We start from the raw sequence: 25,117 nt of genomic DNA, 5'->3' as shown, positions 1-25,117 counted from the left end.
TTTGTACGTTGGCGTCCACAACTAGCAACACATCTGGGTTTACTTATGTTAGAAATGGTTTAAGTACCAAGTCGGTAGACCAATAGTCGATAATAAAATGGTTATTCAGTAGGTTTTAATCATATTATTAATAAATCATCAATAGCACTATCCACAACAGCACCAACCATGAACTGTTTTAGTGTTAAGAAGCCTAAAAAAGCTTTGGGGATCCCAAGTAGACGTCTCAAATGACTGATTTAAAACTAAAAAAAGCAGCGCCGTGTGGGCGGCGCTTTAAAGGTCTTGTTGGCATTTGATATGAGCCAGTAATATCGGAATGGGTATTGCAACAGTAACGATGCTTGGCGGTATTGATGTTTGAAGGCGGGAAGATAAATCCGGAATGTAGTTTGGGTATCACATTCAAAAATCAATTTATTTTATCAGTGATATTAAAGTTTATTATTGATGAATTATATTTACAATGGAAAACAATGACATGGGTTTTAATCGAACGTGTGCTTTTTTATTGCAAACGACTTTGTTGTCAAAGTTAAAGTTGTATGTATGTGACAATGTCTTTTATCGAACCACAGCTATGAAGAGATCCTATAAATAGGGAATGCGAACAAATGTCTACCGACCTGTGATTTCTTTCTTGGAAGCTATCTTTTTTAATTCAACTCCTCTCAAATTTTCTTTTTCTGATAGTTTAACGTTTTAATGTTGTAATTATTAATTATTAATATTTAATTTTTTTTGCTATTATAACTTTTTTAATGATATTTTTGAAAGTGATTGGCTTTTTTAGATTAGCTCGTTGCGCTGCAAATTTAAATCTTGTTCTACTAGTGTTATCGATTTTATTTCAAATTTTATTTGCATATCAGCAAGGTGCCTTTGACAAGCCATTAGAATTTGTCAAAAACAAGTTTCACAACGGAAACACACAAAATAAAAATTCCAAGGTTGTTCCCGATGTGTTTCCCACCAGTCTTAATAAGATGATTCACGAAGATTTGGATTAATGAACTCTTTTTGTTTATATGGATTTAATAATAATAAAACCAAATCGTTGATGTAAATGCATATTAAATTATCTATGTTATTTATCACTATACGGTAAGCATGGCAGAATGCTGTTTTCCGCGCGGATACACGACAAACGAGCTTGCAAACAGACCCATCATGATACTCAAGCAAGTAGTGATCATCTGCAATGCCAGCTGGGCGCCCTTCCCTCCATCCTTACTCAACATGGAAGAAAACCCCTAACCCCAACACTCCCAGGAACCAAAAACATTTCACCAGGAAGTAAAATCATATACGCCGTCTGACCAGTCACTTTACTCCACATATTGGACGTCAATCCGAGCACAAACGAAGCAACCACGGGGGCGAGATCGTCAAGCCCGAGGTGGAACTTGAAGAGCCAGAAAATTCCATAGCTAATGCCTGCGATTATTGTCACGCTGGTCCAGTGTTTCCAATGGATGTTGACTAGGATACTGATGCTAATGATGCCGGCGGGGAAGGTGCCAAACCAGGACCATTTGGTAATGGCCTCGCACTTGGATAAGTCTAAGAGGGCGCCCTCGAGGACAGGAAGGCCGGCCATTTTGTTATATATCTCGACGCCGATTAGCAATCCATAGGCGATAATGAAGGCCAGTAGGAGAGCGTAGAAAATGCGGACGGTTCCGGCAATCATGTGTCTGGAGGATAACTCAATGACGCCTGTGGTCATAACCAGGCCGGGTAGCAGCACGACGGTGGCCGACAGCGATGTGGCGCCAAAACAACCCCAGCCGGCGAGTGCCGCGCTGAGAATCCCCATGACTATGGATACTGACACTTCAAAAAAATTCGTGTATCCGCTGAACTTTCCCGCGGCCATATTCATTATTCCGGCGATGAGGCCGAGGGCCAAGGAAATACCCGAGTCCTTCCAGGACCCGCCGAAGCAGACCAGACAGAGGGACCAGGAGATCACACCCCAGTTCAATACCTGCCAGTACCAGGCGTAGATCGGAGGTGCGGTCATGATGAGCTCCAATTCGGTCACCGCTTGCTTGACCTTGGTATTTCCATGGACAACCGGCGAAGCAACTGGTTAGTCTGGTCCAGCCGGTGCATGTCCCAGCCATTACTGCACCGGACCAGCTTAGTCTCCGAGGTATGCGTAATGGAGTCATCGAAGGAAAGCATGACGAGGCCGGGAAACGCCGACGCTGTCATTTCAAGGTCCAGCAGCCGCGCTGTGCGCGTCAGGTTATCCTCCAAATGATGCAGCGGCGACCCGTACATCATCAATGCCTTGGAAATAAGCACGAGGAAGCGCTGGTGGAGCAGCAGCATATCAATGGCATGTACGATATTCTGCCGCTGGTGGTCGCCCTGCTCCTGCCGCATGGCTATGAATGAGTCCTTGATCGGGGAATTATCAATGGTGAACTGCGGCAGCGTGCTGACGTCGCCGGCTAACGACGACATGCTAGGCCGCCGCGTATGCATGTGCGGTGGCGACGGCGTGCCGTAAGCTGATGCCATTTGTCGCTGCGAAGTGGCCCAGGGCAGTGCCTCGCTGAGGTGCCGGAAGGGCACCCCTGGGGTGTCTGCCAGTGGAGTTCCGATGCCGGACGATGTTGCGGTGGTTTTTCCTGGCTTGGCTCGGCGATTGATTGCGGCGAAGAAGCCGGAGCCCGGCCGGCTGTCTGTGGGTGTGTCTGGGTGTGGGTGGAGTGTCGCCGTTTGGCCGAGGCCTGTGTGCGCGATCGCACGGGCTGCGCCGGCGCAGACCGTAAAAAACGCGCGGCTGGCGGGCTTCGAGGTCCAGCCACATGCCACCTGGCGACTCCCTAGAATCTGCAATGCCTGCAGTGTCTGTGGTGTCGCTGCGCCCTTCTGCTTCCGCTCTTCTCGCCGTATGGGTTCTGGCTTGATCAGGAAACGCCTGCTGGCGGCTGCCCTTGTTGCGGTCCATATTGATCAGCTGCAAATAATGCGACAGCAGCCCGGGCCTTCTAATCGACAATTCGCCGTGATTTGATTCAAGATCAGCGTCCGGTGGCGGCGGGTTTTGCGATCCAGCGGCCATTAGGATGGTTGCAGGGTCGGGCTTGAGCTTGATATGGCCGACGTTGCTCATCATGTCTGCTTGGCCTGGGTGGGTGGGCGCGCGGTCGAGGTTGTGGATTGTGCGCGCGGCTGAGCTCATGACGCTGCCTAGGAGCCGCCGCGCGTTGAATGAGCGGGGCTCGGTGCTGGCGGGGGTGCTGGTGGGGGTGGGGGTTTCGGTGTCAGAATCAGGCGCTATGTTGGGCTCGGTGCTGGAATTTTGCACTGTGTTGGGCTTGCTGGCGCAGTTGTGCGCTGGGTTTGGCGGGAGTCGGCCATTGATTAAGATGTAAAGTGCAAAAAAAGTATTAAAAAGTATAAAATGTAACAAGAGATTATATTGAAGAATTGAAGAATTGAAGAATTGCTGCGTTTTTGCGCTTGTAATTTTTTTTTGGATCTGTGCATTGGTGAGTACCGAAGCATCGGTTAATTTTGACATTTTGGCGTCGTCGTCTATTTTTTTTATTTTTTTTGCGTGAGAAAAATTATCCTAGCCTTTATCTTTTGTCGCACATTCATTTTCTTTTACTTGATTGATTGGGGGGGAGGGTTGTGAAGGTTGGATTAGCTTACTAATTTAGTGCACAAAAAAGTTTTTTTTACTAAACCGAAACTAATCTGTACTAGAGTGGAGTAAAGAAGAGTGGCGGGATCGACAAAAAGTGACTAACACGGATATCGATATTGAATTGAAAAATGCAGTGGTTGTTGTGTATCATCATCTAACCATCACCAAAAAGCACCACCTTACCTCCCACCATGTAAAGAAAAGAGGAAAAAAGGCTTGATCGCATAATCACACGATCGAATCACCCGTCCAAAAAAAGAAGAAAAAAGATCAAGTAACAAAACTTTCCAACCCATTTTTTAAACCCGCACCTATAATAATTATCTTTTTCTTTTTCCAAACTTCAACATTCTCTTTTTCACACATTTAATATCCAACAACACATATTTTTTTAAATGTCCGAGTCGGTGGTGCCAACGTTCGGCAAAGCCTGGGACACACTGCAGCCGGCACTCAGCCCCCCTCTTCTCGAAGCGCTCGCCTGCTTGGGGTTCGAAAACATGACCCCGGTACAAGAGGCCACAATCCCAATGTTTCTCCAAAACAGCGACGTCATTGTCGAAGCCGCCACAGGGTCGGGCAAAACGCTCTCGTTCCTCCTGCCCGTGCTCACGCTCCTGCAGCGGCGCAAATCGCGGCTGCACCACAACGAGGTCGGCGCCATTATTGTGTCGCCGACGCGCGAGCTGGCCAAGCAGATTTTCATGGTTTTAAGCCAGCTGCTGGATCTGACTGGAGCGGAGCTCAAGGCGCACCTTGTGGTCGGCGGATCGTCGTCAGCGACCAATACGGCTGATGAAATGTCGCTGCTGAAGGAGATCGGCCCGGACATCCTCGTGGGGACGCCCGGGCGGCTGGAGGACGTGCTGTGCGGCCGGCTGAAGAGCGGAAAGAAGACCAAGGCCGGCATGATCACGGCGTCGGGCGGGGTGCGCGGGCGGCCGACCATGTCGGCGTCGAAGCTCGAGGTGCTGGTCATGGACGAGGCCGACCGGCTTCTGGACATGGGCTTCGAGGCGTCGCTCACGGCCATTCTCTCGGTGCTGCCGAAGCAGCGGCGCACAGGGCTTTTCTCGGCTACAATGAGCGATGCGCTGGGCCAGCTGGTGCGCACCGGGCTGCGCAACCCCGTGCGCGTCCAGGTGCAGGTGCAGGACCGCAGCGGCCGCGGGTCCGAGAGCCGCGTCCCGTCCACGCTGCGCATCGGGTACCTGGTCAGCCCGCCCGACCGCAAGCTGGCGCAGATCCTCAGGCACATCCAGCTGGGCGGGGCGCAGAAGTACATTGTGTACTTCAGCACGTGCGCGGCCGTGGACTATTTCTACCGGCTGCTGCGCCGGCTGCTGTCCCCGGTGGCCGAGCTCGTGCCCGGCGGCAAGCGCGCGATGCGTGACGAGCGCGAGCGCACGCGGCGGTTCCTCAACGTCAGCTTCGCCATCTCCGTGCACTCCCTGCACGGCCAGATGGTGCAGAAGAAGCGGCAGGCGACGTTCGATGCGTTCTCGGCGCTGCCGCCGGGCGAGGCCGGCATTCTGCTGTGCACGGATGTGGCGAGCCGCGGGCTGGACATCCCGGACGTCGACTGCGTCGTGCAGTGGGACCCGCCGACCGACCCGAAGTCGTTTGCGCACAGGTGCGGGCGCACGGCGCGCGCCGGGCGCAGCGGCCAGGCGCTGGTGTTCCTGAGCCCGGGGTCCGAGGAGACGTACGTCGACTTCTGGCGCTGCGCAAGATCCCCATGGCGCCCGCCGACTACCTGTGGCAGGACGCCGACGGCGGCGTCACGCTGGACGCGCCCGCCGACGCCGTCGTGGTTGGCGACGCCAGCGGCGACAGCGACAGCGACGGCGACGGCGACAGCGAGGACCCCGACGAGGATGCCGGGAGCGAGGGCGGCGCTGCCGGGGACGCGGACGGCGCAGACAAGAAGAGGCCCCCCCGGCGCAGAAGGCGCTCGGCCCTGCGCCGCGCGTTCCCGGCCGACACGCGCAGCGACGCGCTGCTCGAGCACCTGCGCACGCTAGCGGCCAGCGACCGCGAGATCTACGCGCGCAGCAAGCTCGCCTTCGTCTCCTTCATCCAGTCGTACTCGAAGCACGAGGCGACGTTTATCTTCCGGCTCAAGGAGCTGCCGATCATCGAGGTGGCCAAGGGCTTTGCGCTTCTGCATCTGCCGAGCATGCCGGAGTTCCGCGGCCGGCCGACCGGGCGGTTCGTGCGGTACGAGATTGACACGGACACGATCCACTTCTGGACGCCAAGCGCGAGGCCAAGCGCCTGGAGAAGCTGGCGGCCGAGCGCGAGCAGGAGAAGCTGCGCAGGCAGCTGCGCAAGGACAAGGCGGCGAAGGACGAGGAGCGCAAGACGAGAAAGAAGAGCAACAGCACAGAGGCCTGGGCGGACGCCAAGGAGACCAAGGAGAAGCTGCGCGAGCGCAAGCTGAAGCGGTACCAAATGCGCGATGCGAAGATGGCCGAGGAGGAGCAGAGGCTGATGGCGGAGATCAACGACCCCAAGGTGCTTGAGGCGCTGGCCAAGGACCCGCTGCTGGCGAAGCGCATGTTGGCTGGCCGCGACAAGTCCTTGGTGGATGCTGCGCGCATGGCTGCCGATGCGAGGGCGAGGGCGGGGGCGAGGGCGCCTGGGCAGACGCTCGAGGCCATCATTGCCGATGCTAAGCTCATTAAGCGCAAGCGCGCGGAAACCAACAGCAGCGGCGAGGATAGCAGCAGCAGCAGTGAGGACGACTGGGAGGAGGTGGCGAGGAAGGAGAAGATCCGCGCGAGAATTGCGAACAGGTCCAAGCGCCCACAATTTAAATTCAACCCGGGCTTTTCGGACGAGGAAGAAGAGAATTAGTAGTTAGTTGTTTTCTATATGTTGGTTTTTTAATTTAATTAAAATCGCTATTTAATCAGCTCGTTTTTCTTTTGCTGCGCCCACACCAAGTACGCCGGCGGTCTGCCTGCGCGCCAATGCACGGCGTCCTGCGTCGCGCCGGTCAGCATCCCGACGCCAAGCCCCGCAAGCCTTGCCCTCCAGCACTGGACCTGGGCAGCCTTGCAATTCTGCCCACCCCCACAGCCGTGGCCAGCCCGGCAACCAACGAGCCCCGATCTGCGCGCCGCCCAGCGCCCGATCCACCGCAGCCTCCACCAACGCATACGCCAGGACGCAGCCTCCCACTTTCGCCCATACCGCACACTGCCTTTCATTGCGCCGAGCACGACGCGGTAGTTTTTCCACTTTTGGTAGAAAAACCAGCCTTGGACAGTGTTGGGCAAACGGTGCGCGCGCTCTGCTAGGTATTGGCGCCCGGAATGTTGGCCGCCGAGAAACCCCCCGAGGAGCGCGCCGACGGCGATACCAGAAGAGACATCACTGCGATGCGGTCGTCGGGTTCGAGGCGAAGCCGCTCGTAGGGTGATAGTTGAATGGGTGATGATGGATCTGAGGACATCCTTGTATGTGTGGAGGGGGGGTTTGTTTGAAAGTTGGGTATTTGAGCCTATCTATCTATCTATCTATCTATCTATCTATTGTTTGGTTTTTTTTTATAAAAAAATTATTGTAATAATCATTTATTGTCGTTGTTTTTGGTAGGGTAGCTCTGCCAATGAGTATGGTATTTAGCCTTGTGCTTAATAATGTTGATTTAATTTGATTTTTAAATTAAAAAAGGAAGGGATTGGCTGGTGTCACCGGGTATCAGAGATTTAATTTGATAACGGTAAATAAAAATAAAAATATGCGTGTGGAGAAAAGAAGAGAAAAGGAATGATGACGAAGGACGGCACACTAGCAGAAAGCACAAGATGAAAACAAAACAGAAAACCCTTTTAAGCGCAGAACGCCTTTTCTTTTTACTTGCATATCCCGTTTGCAAAAGCCCCACTCGAACCAAAAACAAAAAAAACCCCTCTATTAATTCTTTTTTCTTTCTTTTTTCATTGTATTGTATAAATTATTTCTTATTTAACCCACTTTCTAATTTATTTTTATTAGCACAAGCATGGAGGAGGTCAGCCACCTGGAGCATCTCCGCTCCCTCCACAGCCGCGTCCACAAGTGGCAGCCCTGGGGCTTACCCTCGGCGAGGTCTCCGACAATCTGGGCGTCGACAGTTCCCAGGGTCTCGACCCCCAGGACGCACACAACCGGCTCGTGTACTTTGGAGCCAACATCCCAATCAACTACAGCCAGCAGATGAACTTCCTCCCCCTTGTACTGCTCGAGCAAATGACCGAACCCATGGTGGTTCTGCTGCTGACCGTCGGGGTGCTCTACTCGCTGTGGGGGGAGTTCTGGGACGCCCTGACGATGCTTGCGGCCATCCTAGTGGTCATTGGAATGGAAGTGTGGACGGAGTGGAGAGCCAAGCGGACGCTGGCGGAGCTGAGAAACTCGGTGCCGCTGAATACCACCGTGCTGAGGGGCGGGGAGGAGGGCGTTGTGAGGGCGGATGAGCTGGTGCCCGGCGACGTCGTCGTATTGGCGCACGGCCAGGCGGTGCCCGCTGACGCCGTGGTCGCTGTCTGCCATGGCTTTTCGACTGACGAAAGCGCACTGACAGGGGAGTCCGCTGGCGCGTACAAGGTTGCTCTGGGCGCGTGCCCAGATGTGACCGGGCACCCGCTTAATGCGGAGCGGCGCCTGGCGTTGCCGCTGCCGCTGCCACCCCCGACCATGGTGTGTGCCGGCACAAAGGTTAGCTCGGGCCGCGCCGTCTGCATTGTCGTGGCTACCGGCGCCCACACCCTGGTGGCATCGAGTCTCAGCAAGGCACAGAACAAAGCCAGCCGCGGGGGCGCCAGCAGCCGGCTGTCACTGACCCCGCTGCAGCTGCGGATGCGTGCGCTAGCCAATAAACTCTCCATAGTGGCAATCATCCTGTGCACGCTTGTGGCGGTGACCGGGCTGGCGCAAGGAATGCACTGGCGCAACGCATTACTGATGGGCATGAGCCTGGCCTTTGCCACGATCCCCGAGGAGCTTCCGCTGATTGCACGTGCGTCGCTGGCCCTGGGCTCCCGGGTACTCGCCAGGCACGGGCTCTTGGTGCGCAAGCTGGCCGCCGCCGACGCCCTGGGCAGTGTATCAGTGATTGTGACGGATAAGACCGGGACGCTGACGCGCAATCAGCTTGTGGTGTCGTCGATTTTAACGGTGGGCACAAGGGGTGAGCCTGGAGACGGCGGGGCGCTGGCAGTTGAGGTTATTACGCCGGAGGCTGTTGCTGTGAGTGAAAGGTCGGCGGCGCTGGCTGTGCCCCTGTATGCCGCCTGGTCCCTGTCCGTTGATCCACTCGAGGGCAGGCCGCTGGCCCAGTTGTTATCTGCGGTGCAGCGCAAACTGACTAAGCAGAACCTTGGCCGAACTGGGGCTGGAAGCAGGAGCAGCGGGACCAGCGGGACTGGCAGGAGCTTTTCCCACTGTGGCCACCAGCCCGCGCCGTTCCAGCCGGTGCGTGGGTTCGGGAAGGACTTTATGAACTCTGCTGTCCTGCAAAGCCTCCCTGGTGGCGGCATCAGTGGCAGTGATCCCACTCTGACGGATGACCTTCCGCGCGATCCGGATACCGGTGGTATTCCCATGCGGATCATCTCCGATGCCATCACCGTTATCTGCCAGAGACTGCCGGAACCCACCGGTGAGCTGACATTTGACCCGACACAGCGCGTATCCGCGCGCACGCGGTCGCATGCCAAAGTGCCTGTATCCTACTGCACGCGCCATATGGACGCTGACCCAGAAGCGAGGATTGCAGCACAGGATTTGTTGGCGTTGGCGGGGAAGCACTGGACGGTCATCAAGGGCGCGCCCGAGATGTTGCTTCCCAAATGCACCCGCGTCTGGCGGGCTACCGGCAGCAGCCCCCTGTCGGCCGACGGAATTAGGACCGGCGACGTTGACGGGATCGAACCGATGACCGCTTTGTTTTCGCAGACACTGTCGCGCTGTGCAACGGACATCGCCGTCGGCGGCAGTCGCATCATTGCCTACGCCGTGGCGATTACCGACAAGCCGCTGTACCCGGAGTCCCACGCACATAATGCACCATTCCTAATCCTGCCGAGGAATCGCCGCCTATCAAAAGCCCAGCGGGGAGCAGGGCTGGCAGTGCCACGGGTGCTTCCAAGGGTATGCTTGGGGATGGACCGGCGTTCAGATTCAGAGACGCAAGCGATGGGAGTGCTCTGAGCGGATCAGCAGCAAACCTGGCGGTGGACTTGGGCCAGGGCACGACGGCGCCAGCGGCGGCGGCGGTGTTGCCGAGTGATTTGATTTTTGTCGGTGCATTTGCATTCTACGATCCGCCGCAGAGCGAGGCGCGGCCTGTGGTCAAGGAGTGCCAGGACGCAGGGATCCGCGTGATCATCGCCACCGGCGACCACCCCAGCACTGCACTGGCCGTCGCCAACGCCGTCGGTATCTCCGAGTGCCCCCGACAGCAGCAGCAGCCGATATACAGCTCCACTGGCTTCGCCACTTCAGCACCCGGCTCCGCCTCGGCGACCGGCCCCATTGGTAGCGAAGTGCATGCGATCACAGGCGAAATGGTACAGCGCAGCCTCTCATCCGGCACATTCGCGCAACTCATCGACGAAAGCAACGTGTTTGCACGTATGACGCCGCAGCAGAAACTGCGCCTGGTGCATGCGCTGCAGGCGCGCGGCGAGGTTGTGGCATTTATCGGCGACGGCATCAATGACGCTCCGTCACTGACCCTGGCAAATGTTGGAATCTGTATGGGCGGCAACCCGTCCACAGCGGACATTGCGATGGATGCCGCCGGGCTGCTTGTGCTTTCTGGCCGGTTCTCCGGTGTCGTGCGTGCGCTGCGTGAGGGCAGGAGAATGAGCGCGAATGCTGAGAAATGCGTCGTGTTCTACCTTGCTTGCAAAGTCGCACTGGTGCTTTTGTTTGCCTTTCTGCTGCTTGTTGAGGCCGCCAGTCCGCTGACGCCCGTGCAGGTTATTTTCATCGAGGTGTTTGCTGACTTGGGCGCCACTTGGACATTGCTGAATGAGCGCGCGGAGGGGGTCGTGTGCGGTGGAGCCCGTGGCGAGGCTGAGACTGAGCTGACTGCGCTGGCCCGGGTTCGCCTGGCACGTGCGGCAGTGGTGCCGGGGTATCGGCGCGAGAATGCTGGTGGCGGGGTGTTGGGTGGATTAGGGCGTAGTTATCGTGGCGATCGTGCTGTGGTGGGGTTTGCCCTGGCTCTGTTTGTTACTTGCGCGGTGCCGCTGATCGTCCCGTCGCTGCTGCTGCCTGCCTGGGCGGTGGTTCCTGTGGCGCCGACGCTGACGTTTCTGACGTGGATTCTCGCCCACTGTCTGCTCGGAACATCCATGCGCACCACCCTAGTGCCATTGCGACTGCATGACAGCTGCACTAATAATAACAAGCCTGATTCAGCAGTAGCAGCTGAAACATTTACTGAATCCGTGCTGTTGGATAATAACGGCCGCGATGGAGAGAGGGTAGGAGGCGTGTGTCGGAGTATGCGCAATCATCGGCCTTCGTGGTGGGCCCGTGCCAATGTGCCTGGACTGGTTTGGGTGAGCTGCAGTTTGCTTGGGGTGGTCCTTGCGTCGATCATCCCACCTGTTAGTGCGCATCTGCAGATTGTACCCCTGGATTACGTCGAATGGGTCATGGTTGTGCTTTCGCCTTTGTTTTTGTTTGCTGGATTGGAGGTTCGGAAAGAGATTAGGTTTCGCAGGAGAAATAGGAGAAGCGCTGGGTCACGCCATTTTGCTGAGGATGGTTCCAGAAACTGTGTCGAGGATGAAGAACAGACATGGTTGTTGTCACATTGAATTATAGTGAATATAATTTTTTTAGTTGGCAATCGTTTTTTTTGGTTTTGCTGAAATCAGATATTGAAACGATATATGAAATGGCAAGTGAAATACAAAAAAATACTATATATATATATATTTTGAAGCTGTATCTACGCTGTCCCCCGTTGATTCTATGTAGAATTCAACCTAAAAATTGGGAAGACGTTTTCCAAATAAGGAAAACCTATTGCGAAATTTCTTGTGTTTATTTCTCAGTCCAATGAGACAAAAAAACAGCGTTAAGGAGGATATTTTTATCAATTTATTTTGGGAAAAAATACCTTCTTTTGGAAGTTAAAGAAAAATATGTCTGGATATTTTATTTGGTTGACAAAATACCACCCAATAATAACCCTATTTGTTATACAGTGAAAACAGTTAGTGCGGGCTTTTTCTGTTTTTTTTGTACTCGCTGGTTTTTTATTTGTATATAAACATAAACTGTTCTTTTTTTCTTCGAGGAAAGGCAAAAAATTTAATCCACTCTTTGGCTGCTTATTATTTCATCTTTCATATTTCATCTATATATTGTATTATTTATTTCTCCCCTCTATTTTATAAAAGTTGCATATGGATACGATGACCAAAATGGGGCTGCCAAACAGCACATAACCACGAGCACATCCACCGCACATCATCCACATCCATCAATTCCCCGCAATATCACCCACGGCTAGCACCGCGGATATCCCAGCTACGCGGAGCAGCCGGCATACCAGACACCAGCGTTATGACACAATACCACCACCTTCAGTCTGATCCCTCTGCTCCCACTGCCCCACCAGCAATAATGCTATTTCCAGCAACTCCCCGTTGCCGCTGCAGCCGAAGCAGCACGCTCGCAGGCCAGAAACCATGCTCTACGGTCTCAACATCCGCGACATATCGTCTCCCCTCCAGCACGCATCCCAACTTGACGACGCCAACAGCCCAGCACCGCAATTTAATTCGCCACCATTAGATCCCGTATCCCTAGCACCGTCATATCACCGTGATGTCTGCGGAAAGCGAGGATGAGGGCGGCCTATTCATGAGTGCGCCATCCAGTGAATCCCACCGCCACCACCATATATTTGAGGCTGCTACTCCCGGAGACTCACCGGATATTTCACCGTTAAATAGCGGATCGGTGACCCCCCGGATGCTTGAAGCCCGGTGGCAGAATCCGCAGATCCGGGTGTCGAAAAAGGCCACCAGAATCCCGCTGTGGCGACATCTAATTTTGACGCAAACTATTTGGCTGCAATGGGCAAAGACAACAACTCCATATCCATCAGGGTAGACGGACGAACGCGTGCGAAAAACCTTTTGCGCAGACTCGAGGGCCGGTCCGAAGCTGGTGGCATACTGAGTAACTTGATTCGCCTGCAAAGTATCATGACAGGCAGTCAGCAAAACAACACCAATAGCAGTTCATCGGGGACAGTAAAGCACGAGGCAATAAGCGCCCTGCTACCACAGAGTCGCCCCCATCTGTGCATAAGTCATGGGCAACATTGCCAAATATGCTGCGGTCGTTTACGCAGAATAGCGGCTTGCGCAGTAGCGGATCAGATATCAGCAGCAGTGAGCAAAATGGAGAGGCGACAGGGCATTCAGGAATCTTGGGCAAGCCACCAACTGGTGGTGGGAGGAGCTCGCCTGGTATTGGCAGCGGACATGGGTTACCCAAAAGCTACTCGTCAGCTCGCGTCAGTGCCCTGATGATGACGCCGGAGGCTCTGGCGAAAAACGGCATTATCCCGCCGCCATCCACCCAGAGCTCCTTGATGCGTTCAGACAATAGGTTTTCTGCCGGATATTTTGAGCTTGGCGGTAGTATATCCGCGGCCTCATCGCCGGGCCAACAAACTATTCAGCATTCTGCCGATACCCGCGCACCCTTGTTGCCTGACGAGAGAATGGATTTAATCGAAAAGATTGCGCAGATACTCGAGAAGCAGGATTTCCTCATGCACTTGGCGCGCGCATGGCATGCGTTCGGGTCGCCGGTGCACCGAATGGAGGCGAACCTCCTGGAGGTCGCCCGGTACCTGGACATTGAAGCATGCTTTTTTACTATCCCCGGACTGACGCTCATTTCGTTCGGCGATCCTGATACGCATTCTTCGGAGACGCATATTGTGCGAGCGTCCGACAGCTACGATATGCACAGGTTGGAGCTGGCTAACCAGATATCCAGGCAGCTGCGCAAGGGGAACTCCACCGTCCACGAGTCCATTCGGGATATCGAGGCCCTGCTCGCTGCCCCGCCCTTGTATCCGTGGTATCTTCGCGTGGCAGTGTGCTTTGTGCAGTCTTTTTGCGTCTCAGCGACGCTGTTCCATGGAACATGGAAGGAGGCAGCACTTTCGGGCGCAATGGGACTGGTCGCGGGTGTTTTTGAGCAGCTTAGCTCGGAATATTTGACCGTCGGGTATTTGCTCAATGTCCTGCCGCCGCTGATCGTCGCTCTGGTCACTGCCGTTCTGTCCGACCACATCTGCTTTGCTGCCGTGCCGATGGCGGCGACAATCAACCTGTTGCCGGGACTCGGGCTGGCTTTGGCCATGATGGAGCTATCATCGAGCAATATTATTTGCGGAGCGGTCCGGCTGATTGCTGCCACGATGACCTCGTTTATGATTGGGTGGGGCACCGTCGTTGGCTACAATTTGGGTATGGCGGCCTTGGGTCGGGAGGGTCAGGAAATGGGGTTCGCGAGCTACTCCTCGTGCGAAGCCATGTCTATGTGGTGGTGGTTCCTGTTTGTTCCCCTGAGCACCATCGGGTTCAGCATCTGGTTCAAGGTACATTGGAAACAATGGCCAGCGATGATATTCGCTGCGTCCGCCGGCTTGGTCATCCAGACCTATTGCGATAAAGTCAAGGTCATGCAGCCGATTTCCGCTGGCTTGGCCTCTTTTGCAGTTGGCGTGTTTGGGAACGTATACGGGAGGGTGTTCATTGTGCGACGAACGCTGATATTGTTTTCGTTGGCATTATTCAGCTGGTTCCGGGGAGTACTGGTGTTAGGGGGTTTATTTCTTTCATATCGGAGGATACGTCGGCATCGTCGCTGACAATGTCTATGCTGTCGACATCGATCAGTATTGCTGTCGGCCTGTTGCTGTCAAATGGCGCTTTGTATTCTGAGCTCATGCGGTTCAAGCTTGGCTCATTCTGACATTTTAATTTTAATTTTTTTATATTGAACTTTAATTAATGACAAAATATTTATATTTTTTTCACGTGTGATAATTTTATAAATATAATAAAAATATAATCTAAAATAAGTATATATATTTTTGGTGCTGGGTTGGGCCGGGGTTGCGTTGACTTTTGAGTTTTTTTTTATAAAATTACAGCTAACCGGTCTAAGCAGCAATAGCAACAACAGCAACATTAACAAGGGCATTCACCTGAAGAGCCCTGTCTTCGAATGCCTTGAACGTGTAGGCGCATAGGAGAGCGGCTGGAAGCACACCATGGCCAACCAAAATAGCCAATTCCGTAACGCCTGCTGCTCTTGAACCAAAGAACCTTCTCTGACATAATGATCAGCGGAATCTGCATCATCTGCGAGAAGAAAAACATTCCGTGATTCCACCGATGGCAAGCAACCACAACAGTGACTTCATGGAGAATACTCGAGAAGAAAAATGTCATAGCCATGGCTGCAACCGAAGCAGGCACGTTTCTGCGCAAACGACCGAGAAATCCACGAGAACTCTTGTTAGAAGAAGACAAGTCTCGGATGTGCCAGTTTTCCCGCATGGGCATGTAGATGTGGCGGGCGAGGAACATATGCACGGGGCGGTTCCACTTGCGCGAAAACTCGTCAAGCCCGCGGGCATTCCACCAGTCATCGTAGAAGCGGCGATCAGCAAACCTTGTGAGCTCGGCAAAGCCGTTGGCAATGGAATCAAAAGTGATAAAGAAGAATAGAAGCCAGCAGGTAGCCATCGGTCCCGTCAAGTGCATTGTGGTCAGCAGGATCCCGTTTCGGGCATGCGCTCCAAATGCGGAATCATCAGGTGCGCGACGACAACGTAGAAGACGATAAAAATACCTGCGGTGCCGGCCAGCTTCTCAAGCACGTAGCCCCAGCGGATATGCGTGGTGCGCGGGTATTCGAGCTCATAGACAAATGTTGGACAGAGCTGGAACATGCAGTAGTTACCCAGTGTCAGGTTGGCCGGGAAGCGCACCGTATATGGGCAAAGCTCGGCTTCTAGTGAGGCATCTCCGAGTCCAAGTCTGCGCCTTCATCATTGGTAGAATTGTCTTGCTCGTCGAGGGAGCGCTTCTGCTCTGCGATCAATTCGTTCTTTGTGCGCTGGATGCCAGCCAGTCTGCGGTTAGTGCTTGTGTACGAGTGAATTTTCATCCAGTTAACCATTGTGTGCAGCGCAAAAAAGCAGCGCTGCGACCACGGCCAGCCCCTGGTTCCCTGCCATGAGTACCAAACGACCAGCCATATGATCTCGGCCAACGCCTGGATCGCCATTGACTGTCGGCTATGCGGGTCAAAAATCCCGGGTTTCTGCCACCCGACCCAACAGATGCGCACAAGCGGTACGACAAATGCAGTCGACACGACGAGAGCCAAGTCGCTGAGCATAAGATCCATGCCACGGCTAAATATCAGACTGCCCAGGCTGAGTGACATGATTTCGCCGTTGCTCTCGTAGTGCGAGGCCAGCAGTGACACGAGGTAGGCGCCAACAATGGTCCAGAAGCAAGTAACCAGACCACGCATCCGGTCGCTGCCCTGGTACATCAGCTCGGTGTAGTCGAGTATTGACGTCTGTGGGCGAAAGAATATCTGCACTGGTTTGCGCTTGCCCCGGCTTTTGCTTTCCCGAGAGGCTGCGGACAACTGCCCACTGCGTTCGTTGTCAGCGTTGTTGTTGGCGGCATAATCGTTCGGGTTTTTTGCCGCCAGTGGTGATGGTGATGATGACGGAGATGGAGGAAGCGTGTCATCACTGCTATCTGATATGTGGCTGGTCGGGGCATGGGGGTGGAGGTCGCATAGCTTGCTAGCACTCTCGGAAGTATTGTTACTGCTGGTTGAGAACTTGTGGTCTTTGCGCAGCGACAGGTGCAGCGAGGGTGAGAAGACTGGGGGCAAAGATCCCTCGGCCTGGCCTGCCTCCAGCTCTTCGCGTGTTTGCAGTGGATCCTGTTGTTCTAGCGAGCTGCACGACGATGGTGGCCGAGCGGCAATCTGAGGTGCAAACATCGAAAGTGTACGGGTGTGTGAATGCGACTTGCTCATGAAAATGACTAACAAAAAAATTATAAAGTATAAAAAAATAAGGGGGGAGCAGAGCAGAGTGGAGAAAAGAGTTGATTTTTTGGAGCTGTCAATGACAACAACAACGAGTCAATTAAAAAATTCCCGTCAACATTTGATATTGTGCCACTTTCTTGCCAAGCGCTGCTCATTAATTTCCGCATTGGCTTGAAAATTCTCACCCAAGCGAAGCGCAATTTTTTGACATTGCTTGGTATTTTGACAGGATGCATATGTGCCACGACCCCAAGGGTTAGCCCAGTCTCACCCACACACCCAGCATGCATTAGCATGACTCTTCTTTTTTTTGCATCTAGTAATTTGAGGTGATAATGATGACGATGACGGCATTAGTGCCTGTTTCACCCTCAATGCCAAATATTTTTGATAGCTATTCCCCCAATACCAGAGCCTAGATTACCAATACAGACAATTGATCAAAGTAGCAGACCCTGGTTTTAATTTATGGCAAAAAACGCATGTTAAAATCATAAACAGGAACAAATGATTTTTATTGGATACCACTAGGAATAAAACGAGAGCTCCAAGTTAGCTAAAGAAGATCTTGCGTAAATATCTGTCTTGAAATTGTTAAATTAGGAGGAGGCCAGATATTCTTGAAATGTACTCACATATCTGAATCATATTTGTACATATATTGGGTTGAACTTTCAATGTTCCGTAGACTTGACTATTATCTCTGAGAACGTTATGTTCATGAATAAATGTTAAGATACGACCAGTACAATCCTCCATTTAGAACGGCAGGTAACAAGGTCTACATACTTCTACAGGACCATCCTTCTTAGCTACGCTATTATTTTGGTGAGCATCCTCAAGTCGGCCTTCATTGAAATGTGTAACAACTATTATCGAGTATAATACAATTAACAATTAACTGCCCAAGACACCGATTTGTCGCAGACAATCTTGCACAACTCTGTGACCTTGGAAAAAAGAGGGACATTTGTTTATGCCAATTTTTTTAAAAAAAAAGTACACGCCACATTTATTGCGAATACAACAGCCGATCGATTTCAATCGATAAGGCACTCTTTTCATCACTTCTTTCTCATTTTTTATTTTTCATATTTATTTTGCATTTATTCTAAACTTGGTGTACAAAAATTCACCCAATTCAATTTCATGGACTCCATTCAACGCCGCCACCTGCTGCTCTTGCACCAGACAGATCTCTCCTTAGCACCATCCCAAAAGCATATCGATGCCCTGCGCGCTGCCGTTGACCGCACGACGGAGGAGCTCACTGTTTTATATCGCTCAATAATATTCCCCACGTGGATAAGGTTAAGGGCTGGTCGCTGATGCAGCGGCGGATAGCCGACCTGTATGCTGTTGCAATGGGCCGGGCGCTGCGCAACAAAAGCGCAGTCTCGGTGGATATTGTGCCGGCGGATTTTTGCGCGTACTCGGTGGATGATATGGAAGAATTCAAAGGCTGCACTACGCTTGTGGCGGCCAGTGACAATGGTAAGAGCGAGCTTGATTTTGGTTTTGATTATTTGTAATGTTCACGTATTGTTATGTTGTTTTAAGTGATTTTGTTCTACAAAAAGACTAATCGACCTTGCTTTTCTTCCTCGTTAATCTGCAACACATAGGCGACGATTTGGTGTGTCCAGCGTGGTGGCCCGAAGGATGCGCTCTGCCAAGCTCGCCACCAACCCACAAACCCAGTTTACATGCACGCCGAGCACCACCCAGACAACCTCCGCGCCCCACTCCCCTGGACAACCCACCGTCACGTAGCCGTCGGCGGTACCTTCGACCACCTGCACACCGGCCACAAAATCCTCCTCACCGCCACAGCTCTTGCCACCACCCACCGGATAGTCTGCGGAATCTCTGCCGATGCACTATTGGAAAACAAAAAGCACAAGGAGTTTCTCCAATCTTACCGCACACGAGAGCGTAATGTTTTGATGTTTTTGCGCAAGGTTCGGAGGATATTGTTGTGGAGCTGGTGCCGATTGCGGATCATATGGCCCGACTGCTACGGACTCGACAATTGGGGCATTGGTGGTTTCGCAAGAGACTTTGGGTGGGTCGAGTGTACTGAATGTGAGGCGCAAGGAGAATGGTATGGTGCCGATGGAGCTGATGCCCGTTGATCTCATTACTACGTCTGCTGGTGGAAAAGACAGCAGCATTGGTGATGCTGCTGCGGATCTGGATGAGGAGTGCGGCGCTGCTGTTTCTAGCGAAAACACGGCGCTCAAGGTCAGCTCTACTGCGATTCGCGCTGCGCTAGCAGAGCGTCGTTTGACCGAGGTCCAGCAACAATAACCTGCAAGCTCAACTTGAAGTTCTCTTCCTACTATATTCAGCAATAGTAAATAATATGACTGAAAATGTGAAGAAGAAAAACAGTAATGCCTACAATTGAGCGATTTCGTCTGTTGCAATGTCAGCCGGTTGGTCGGGATTTTAGCAATTTGTGCCAGCCGCAGGTACGCCTGTACCAGATCAACATCATTTGCCCCCTCTGAGTCACAGTTGCTCAATTCCGAAGACCCGGCCCAAGGCCAAACAATACTCCGGATACAGTGCTCAAGATCTTGTTCTGCATATCCTGCAACCCGGACTCTAAATTGCCTGCTAGCGACTCCCAAGGACCAGGAGACTCAACCAGTCCAACACCACCAGAGCCATCGACCTGGTTCAATTCATACGTAACCTGCTCTGCTGCTGGAGTATCCGCAGGTATTACGTTGCAGAGTCTGGATGCGATTTCTCCAATGTGGTGTCCCAAGTGGCTGCCGCCCAGCAGACCAGCTGCGGTCTCCCAAGCATCACCAATCGCATCACCCGCCCCTGCATCACTACCGCCAGCTGGAATTGGTGCTGCTGCTGCTGCCATCCAGCCTAGTATTTCCTCGGCAGCGGCATCCTTGGGATCTCTGACCGTGCTCGGCCTAGGCTTTTCCAACACCACAGAAATGCCTTTTTTCTTTTCCTTTTCCTCGGAACCCCAGTACACACAACTCCATCCTTCGGCGGTCGCAGCTTCAGCGGTAAAAACTCCATAAGCTTTGTATTTAGCTTCTCGTTCACTTTCAAATCTCCCATTTTAAGTCCCAACGCATTTCCGCTCACTGCGCCGCTAGTGAATTCGCTCGAATCCTGATTGCCCTGTAAAAAGTCCCCGAAATCATCGGTCTCTTCTTCGTCCAAACCAGCAGGGTCGCTTGTGCTGGAGAGTATCTGGTCCCCAGTGGAATTGCGCTGGGGTTGCATTGCCGGCTGCAATTTCCCATCCTGAGTGTCTTCGTCGCAGAGAAGCAGGAGGTCGTCGAGAGAGGTTCGTAATGGAATACCAAAGGGCGGGGTTAGTGTCCGCTGGGCAGTTGATGGAGTGGCCGCAGTGGGGATGTCGTCGCCGAGCAAATCCACGTCCATTGCATTATTGTCTGTCTAGGGGTTTTTTTTAAACAAAGTAAAATGAAATGCAAAAAAATTATTTTTGAAAAAAAGAGAAACGTAGCACATGCTGCTCTCAAAAAATAAAATAAAAATAGAGGCAGGTCGATCAAATGGCGCGGATGAGACTTGATCTAATTAATCTTAATGCTGGAACAGACATTCGATCAGAACAAACCCCAAAGGGACGCAAAGCCGTTTCAGCACGGCTGCCTGCCTTCATTATTTTCCATTCAAGCAGACCCGTTGGCAGACAAGAAAAATGGAGGAAAATACAATATTAATATTTAAATACACAAGAAACATCGAATAGTGCCTACATATAAGCTTCCGATGGACCCACTCGTCATAGCCGCCAAGATCAATCGAGAAATACATTATTGTTACAAATAGAGTTGTAGTAGTTGGCCACGTAAACCTTGGCGTAGAGCAGGGAGGCCTCCCTCTTCCAGCGCTCCAAAGTTCTCTTGATCTTCCTCCCCCCCCCCCGCAACATGAAAACATTAGCCACAACTTCGGTAATTGACTGGACCTGCATGATAGGCCATCCCTCGTGGGCCAGCCGCCAGCAGATCTCCGTATATTCGCGCTCGTTCACCAGCAGCTCAGCGATGGAGTTCGACACCTTTGAGATATTGTATACCATCTTTCTGGCGGCAGTGTTATATGCTTCCTGCTTGAAATCGTAAAAGGGGGCCACCTCCTTGATCTCGTGATTCTTCAGCCTGGCATAGAGCAACACCTTGCCATCATTTTGGACCATGTTGGCAGCTGTGCTTAAAGTTAAGACTGGCCTTGGATCTCTGATCTGGCGTCAGGTTCATCGGCCTCTTGCCCCAAGCAATCGGGAAATCCGGCTGAAAGTTGATCTTGATAGTCGTTGCCACCACCGAAATCTCACTGCTAGTGCAGTGTGATGCAACTGTCTGCTTCTGAAACCATGCCCAACGAGGACTGCACGCACGTCGGTGACTGAACGGGCCCAGGTTCCGCATATATCAGCTGCTTGTCCACTTCTTCCACCAACGTGGACACCAACTTGGCTTGCTGTTCATCGGTGAGCATTGTCGCTTGGACAGTATCTGCGATGTTGGCCCTCTTTTTTTGTCGCCAACTTTGTCTCTTTGTATTTTGGCAACTAGCCGAAATACAAAGGCACAGAAACATAACAAAATGTGTTTCCCCCTTCTCTTTTTCTTAATTTTTACAGAATATAAATTTAGTCTAGTTATTCAATTCACTCGTTAACATAGATATGCATACTAGCTATCTGGCCACGATTGATGCTCTAGCTGGGAGATCGAGTGCTCGGGTTTAATTTTACTAACACCCTGGCAGATACTTCCACCGCCAGTCAATTAGACCCAGGTCTGGATAATCCCACACCAGCCCTAGAATATTTTTTAGTTATAGGGGCATGTAGTCATGTCTGCAATAGAGCTCATGGCGGGCAAGATTATACGGTAGATGCCAGTCACATTTATTAACTGTATAGTCCATGTTTTTTTAAATTATTTTATATCTCGCGCAATGAATCAATTTTGGCTCAGTATGAATTTGTATTAAAATACACAGTTTGCAATTGTATTGTTGGTTTTAGAAAGTAAAATAAACCAATTAAATTAAATGATTGATAGTGCCTAATTTTATATATGCGTGTGTAGTTATTCAACATAACAAAGACAATGTTCTTGCCGAATTGATCTGTGCATAACAGCGGTGAGAACATCAGATATGCGCAACGAACATAACCACAATCGGAGCTATAGCTGGCAAAAGCCATCAAGTCAAAAATATACATTTATAACTAAATTTACACAACAAAATACTAACCCCCACAAAGCTATATCATCTTGATGATATCTCCAATGCTGTTGATGGAGTTGGTCGACTCCAGGTCAAACGACTCCTTAGTATCCCTGCGCACAAGCAACGCCTTCATTCCCACCTTTGTCGCTGGCAGGTAATCCAACTCGTAGCTATCTCCGATGTGAAGCGAATCATACGCTGGAATATTAACCGCAATCAAGGCCATTTCGAAGATTTCAGCAGCAGGCTTCTCGACTCCAACCGATATGCTCTTGATAACAAAGTCAAAATACTCGCGAATGCCAAAGTGCTTCAAAACGTGCTCGGCGCTTTCGTCCATATTGGAGATAACGCCGATTTTAATACCCTTGCGCCGCAGGTGTTTTAAAACTCTGGGCACGTCAGGGAAAATTGCGTAGCCAGCGCCGGTGGCAAAGTAGTCAATGAGACGGGGATTTCGGGCTTTAGCTCTGGGTGGTTAGATAAGTTGACGCCCACGTCGATCCAGGTGCGCCGAATCACCAGCTCCCACCATTGCCGCGAGGTCATGGACATTTTGCAGCCGTAGTTGGGAAGCTGCGAGCGGGTTTGTTTGTAGGCACAAGAGAATGCAGCGGCAACATTGTGCTCGTCTATGTTCAGTCCATGGCGCCACAGCGGCCGCGCGTATGTTCGGGCAACTGGCTCTGCTGGCATGTAGAGTGTGTTGTAAATATCGAATGTGACCAACCGGATGTTTGCCAGTCGCCGTGCTTGGCTTGCCATTTCTTTTTATTTTAAACAATAAGTATTGAATGAACAAGTTGCAAGCCAATAAAAAGAATAATGCGCTTTGCTATCAGGAAACAAAGGGGCCCCTCAAGGTCGGGGTCGGCTTTGGGGGCACAAGAACGCAATGTTGCGTGGCTCTCCTTATGGGCAAAAAGCGCACCAACAAGTTGCAACTGAGAGAGAAAATAGATGCATATGTGAAACATGCATGTTTCACATTAAAAGCTCTATGGTTCGTGCTTCACATTAACACTGCTTTAATCTGCACCGAGCCTGTGGCTTCAAGAGAATGAATTAAATGTTTAATAAAAGTAGAAAAAAGTTGTGAAAATGAAATTGATGAAATTGGCAGTGGCAAAATGTCAACACGGAGCAGGCGGGCTCCCAAGCGAAAAGGCCACAGTTGGTCTCCTCAATTATAAAAAAGAAAAGGAATTCACGCGTGTGGAGAAGAGAGGGGTGGGGGAGGGCACAGTTTAGAAACCGCTGAAGATATTCTTCTTCTTGCCCTTAGTAGTCTGCTGCTCCATCGGCGTAGTAGGGCGAACAGTGGCCTCGGCCCTCCTCTTCTTCTCGTCCAGCTCTGATCTCTGCTTTTCCAGCACCGTCTTCATCTCCTTGTGGCGGGCATACAGTTCCTCCTCGGACTGCTTAAGCTTGGACTCTTTTTCCTGCACCTTCTGCTGGAACACAGCGGTCATCTCCCCCTCCATCTTGTTCATCTTCGCCTCATGCGCGCGCCTGTCCTCCTCGATCTGCACAACCGGGTTGTACTCGCGGAAAACACCGTTGTCCTGGACATGGCCCATGGATAGGAGCTTCTGCGTGCGGTAGTTTCGTACAGCACAATATCCGTTGAGTCCTTGAGCTCCTCCATGTGCGTGCGCAGAAGCATTTGGCGCAGCTTCATGAAGTCATTGTGCTCCTCGCTCTCGACCTCGATGATACCCCAGGGGTAGCTACGGCCGCGCACAGAGGTTCCGTCGGGACGCTCGACAAACTTCTCGCTACCATGACGGCAAATGGAATCTTGTTCAGGATGCTGCGGTTGTCGGCAACTGTCTCTGCGTCGTCAAACTCATCCGACACGGGCTTGAAGATCTGGATCCCATGGTAGTTGATGTCAGCCAGGAGCTTGGTCTTGAATTGCTCCAACTCCTTAGCGGTCAAGGTGTCGGCCTTGGCGACAATAGGGATGAGGTTAACTTTGGTATGCAGGCGCTTCATGAACTCAATGTCAATGGCACGCAGGCTACAGTAAAATCAAATCAGCCATTGAAACAGTTACGGTATGTAAAAATAATTTTGTTAGTTAACCAAGGCAGTTTAAAAATAAAACTGGACATTGACACAAACCAGTTTACTGCTATGTGGTCTGCGCGCCATTATGCTGAACAAGAGAGGGTTCGTTTGTTTTTTGTTGTTGTTGCGCAAGACCATTCAATAAATCAGTAAGAACAAACACCACCAAGCCAGCAACATTGCTGCAGAATACAAGAACAAAGGTTGAGCAACGAGATAATAGCAGAAGCCGCACATTGTCAGCCCGCCAACAATATCACCCAATAAAAAAGAAGCAACTAAACGAATTAACTTACCAATGACCAGTGGGCTTGACAAAGTAAATAACAGCGTCGATACGGTTATCGCTGATCTTGCTCCGGTTGACGCGGTTCTCCTGGGCCAGGTACGCGTCAAAGCGAGACTCAATGTTCTCGAGAATTGGCTGCCAAGCGTCCTCGTTATTGATCGAGTCGCCAAAGCCGGGTGTGTCAACTACGGTGAGTCTGAGCTTGACACCGTTCTCCTGAATATCAGCGCTCATCGACGTGATATCGACGCCCTTGATGGGATCGGCATTCGGCGGCAGCTCCTCGCGGTCGGAGAAGATTTTGCTGTCAAACAGCGTGTTGATTAGAGTCGACTTTCCAATACCAGACTCACCGACGACCATCAGGGTGAAGTTGAAGCCGTTCTTGACCGACCGCCTGTGGATCTGGTTCGGGTAGTTGGAGAACCCCACATAGCCATGCATCTTCTTCTTCTGGGCTCCACCGGCGTTGCCTGAAGTAGACTTCATTTTTAATTGTACTGGGGATGAGAATAGGCGCAGAGTCTGAACGAGTCTAATTTTAAAAGGTATTTTTAAAAAGAAAGCATAAGGGAGCAAAATGAGTGCGGATATTGCAGATATTAGAATGGAAATAAAAACATGATACATGGGTGCATAGAGATGCAGGACCCTTTTTCAACTCCCGCTTGCTTACTCAGCTGCGCAACAACAATTCACAAATGCCT

General features: G+C 51.7%; 10 protein-coding genes across 10 annotated transcripts; 3 read left to right on the top strand and 7 right to left on the bottom strand.

Moving 5' to 3' along the window:
* Positions 1–677: 677 nt before the first annotated feature.
* Positions 678–1,084, top strand: BX661DRAFT_32316 (uncharacterized protein). Its single transcript, XM_051539070.1, has one exon. The coding sequence runs from the start codon at positions 762–764 to the stop codon at positions 1,008–1,010; it is 249 nt and encodes an 82-aa protein (XP_051390945.1). The 5' UTR covers positions 678–761; the 3' UTR covers positions 1,011–1,084.
* BX661DRAFT_183748 (uncharacterized protein) lies at positions 1,056–3,541 on the bottom strand (the record flags this gene model as incomplete). Its single annotated transcript, XM_051536296.1, has 5 exons — positions 1,056–1,229; positions 1,259–2,091; positions 2,133–2,708; positions 2,782–3,334; positions 3,518–3,541. 5 exons carry the CDS (start codon positions 3,539–3,541, stop codon positions 1,098–1,100), a joined length of 2,118 nt encoding a protein of 705 aa, XP_051390944.1. The 3' UTR covers positions 1,056–1,097.
* A 2,996-nt stretch (positions 3,542–6,537) lies between these two features.
* BX661DRAFT_183746 (uncharacterized protein) lies at positions 6,538–7,217 on the bottom strand. The gene is made up of 4 exons (XM_051536295.1): positions 7,010–7,217; positions 6,876–6,971; positions 6,815–6,855; positions 6,538–6,738 (listed from the first exon to the last, which is right to left on the bottom strand). The coding sequence occupies exons 1-4, from the start codon at positions 7,128–7,130 to the stop codon at positions 6,577–6,579; spliced, it is 420 nt and encodes a 139-aa protein (XP_051390943.1). The 5' UTR covers positions 7,131–7,217; the 3' UTR covers positions 6,538–6,576.
* A 6,219-nt stretch (positions 7,218–13,436) lies between these two features.
* Positions 13,437–14,462, top strand: BX661DRAFT_125833 (uncharacterized protein; the record flags this gene model as incomplete). The annotated part of the gene is made up of 1 exon (XM_051532454.1): positions 13,437–14,462. A coding segment is annotated over one exon (1,026 nt), but the record flags the coding sequence as incomplete, so codon positions are not given.
* Positions 14,463–14,738: 276 nt separating this feature from the next.
* BX661DRAFT_183743 (MBOAT, membrane-bound O-acyltransferase family-domain-containing protein) lies at positions 14,739–16,842 on the bottom strand. Its single transcript, XM_051536294.1, has 5 exons — positions 16,464–16,842; positions 15,873–16,368; positions 15,569–15,756; positions 15,015–15,512; positions 14,739–14,971 (listed from the first exon to the last, which is right to left on the bottom strand). Exons 1-5 carry the CDS (start codon positions 16,516–16,518, stop codon positions 14,874–14,876), a joined length of 1,335 nt encoding a protein of 444 aa, XP_051390941.1. The 5' UTR covers positions 16,519–16,842; the 3' UTR covers positions 14,739–14,873.
* A 1,102-nt stretch (positions 16,843–17,944) lies between these two features.
* On the top strand, positions 17,945–19,105 carry BX661DRAFT_198898 (uncharacterized protein; the record flags this gene model as incomplete). Its single annotated transcript, XM_051538279.1, has 4 exons — positions 17,945–18,067; positions 18,106–18,289; positions 18,524–18,730; positions 18,780–19,105. The coding sequence occupies 4 exons, from the start codon at positions 17,945–17,947 to the stop codon at positions 19,103–19,105; spliced, it is 840 nt and encodes a 279-aa protein (XP_051390940.1).
* Positions 19,106–19,319: 214 nt separating this feature from the next.
* Positions 19,320–20,218, bottom strand: BX661DRAFT_198897 (uncharacterized protein; the record flags this gene model as incomplete). Its single annotated transcript, XM_051538278.1, has 2 exons — positions 19,320–19,739; positions 19,790–20,218. The coding sequence occupies 2 exons, from the start codon at positions 20,216–20,218 to the stop codon at positions 19,320–19,322; spliced, it is 849 nt and encodes a 282-aa protein (XP_051390939.1).
* Positions 20,219–20,600: 382 nt separating this feature from the next.
* On the bottom strand, positions 20,601–21,304 carry BX661DRAFT_198896 (uncharacterized protein; the record flags this gene model as incomplete). Its single annotated transcript, XM_051538277.1, is given in 4 exon segments — positions 20,601–20,711; positions 20,751–21,010; positions 21,030–21,142; positions 21,195–21,304. 4 exon segments carry the CDS (start codon positions 21,302–21,304, stop codon positions 20,601–20,603), a joined length of 594 nt encoding a protein of 197 aa, XP_051390938.1.
* A 694-nt stretch (positions 21,305–21,998) lies between these two features.
* Positions 21,999–22,883, bottom strand: BX661DRAFT_183740 (HAD-like domain-containing protein). The gene is made up of 2 exons (XM_051536293.1): positions 22,499–22,883; positions 21,999–22,415 (listed from the first exon to the last, which is right to left on the bottom strand). Exons 1-2 carry the CDS (start codon positions 22,811–22,813, stop codon positions 22,083–22,085), a joined length of 648 nt encoding a protein of 215 aa, XP_051390937.1. The 5' UTR covers positions 22,814–22,883; the 3' UTR covers positions 21,999–22,082.
* A 412-nt stretch (positions 22,884–23,295) lies between these two features.
* BX661DRAFT_194028 (putative cell division control protein CDC3) lies at positions 23,296–24,899 on the bottom strand (the record flags this gene model as incomplete). Its single annotated transcript, XM_051537842.1, is given in 4 exon segments — positions 23,296–23,640; positions 23,667–23,819; positions 23,831–24,071; positions 24,418–24,899. The coding sequence occupies 4 exon segments, from the start codon at positions 24,897–24,899 to the stop codon at positions 23,296–23,298; spliced, it is 1,221 nt and encodes a 406-aa protein (XP_051390936.1).
* Positions 24,900–25,117: the final 218 nt, after the last annotated feature.

Source organism: Kickxella alabastrina (assembly GCF_025024165.1).
Source record: "Kickxella alabastrina strain RSA 675 chromosome Unknown BX661scaffold_14, whole genome shotgun sequence".
NCBI lineage: Eukaryota > Fungi > Kickxellomycota > Kickxellomycetes > Kickxellales > Kickxellaceae > Kickxella > Kickxella alabastrina.
Note: the sequence above shows the minus strand (reverse complement) of the source record. Positions and strands in the feature narration are given on the sequence as shown.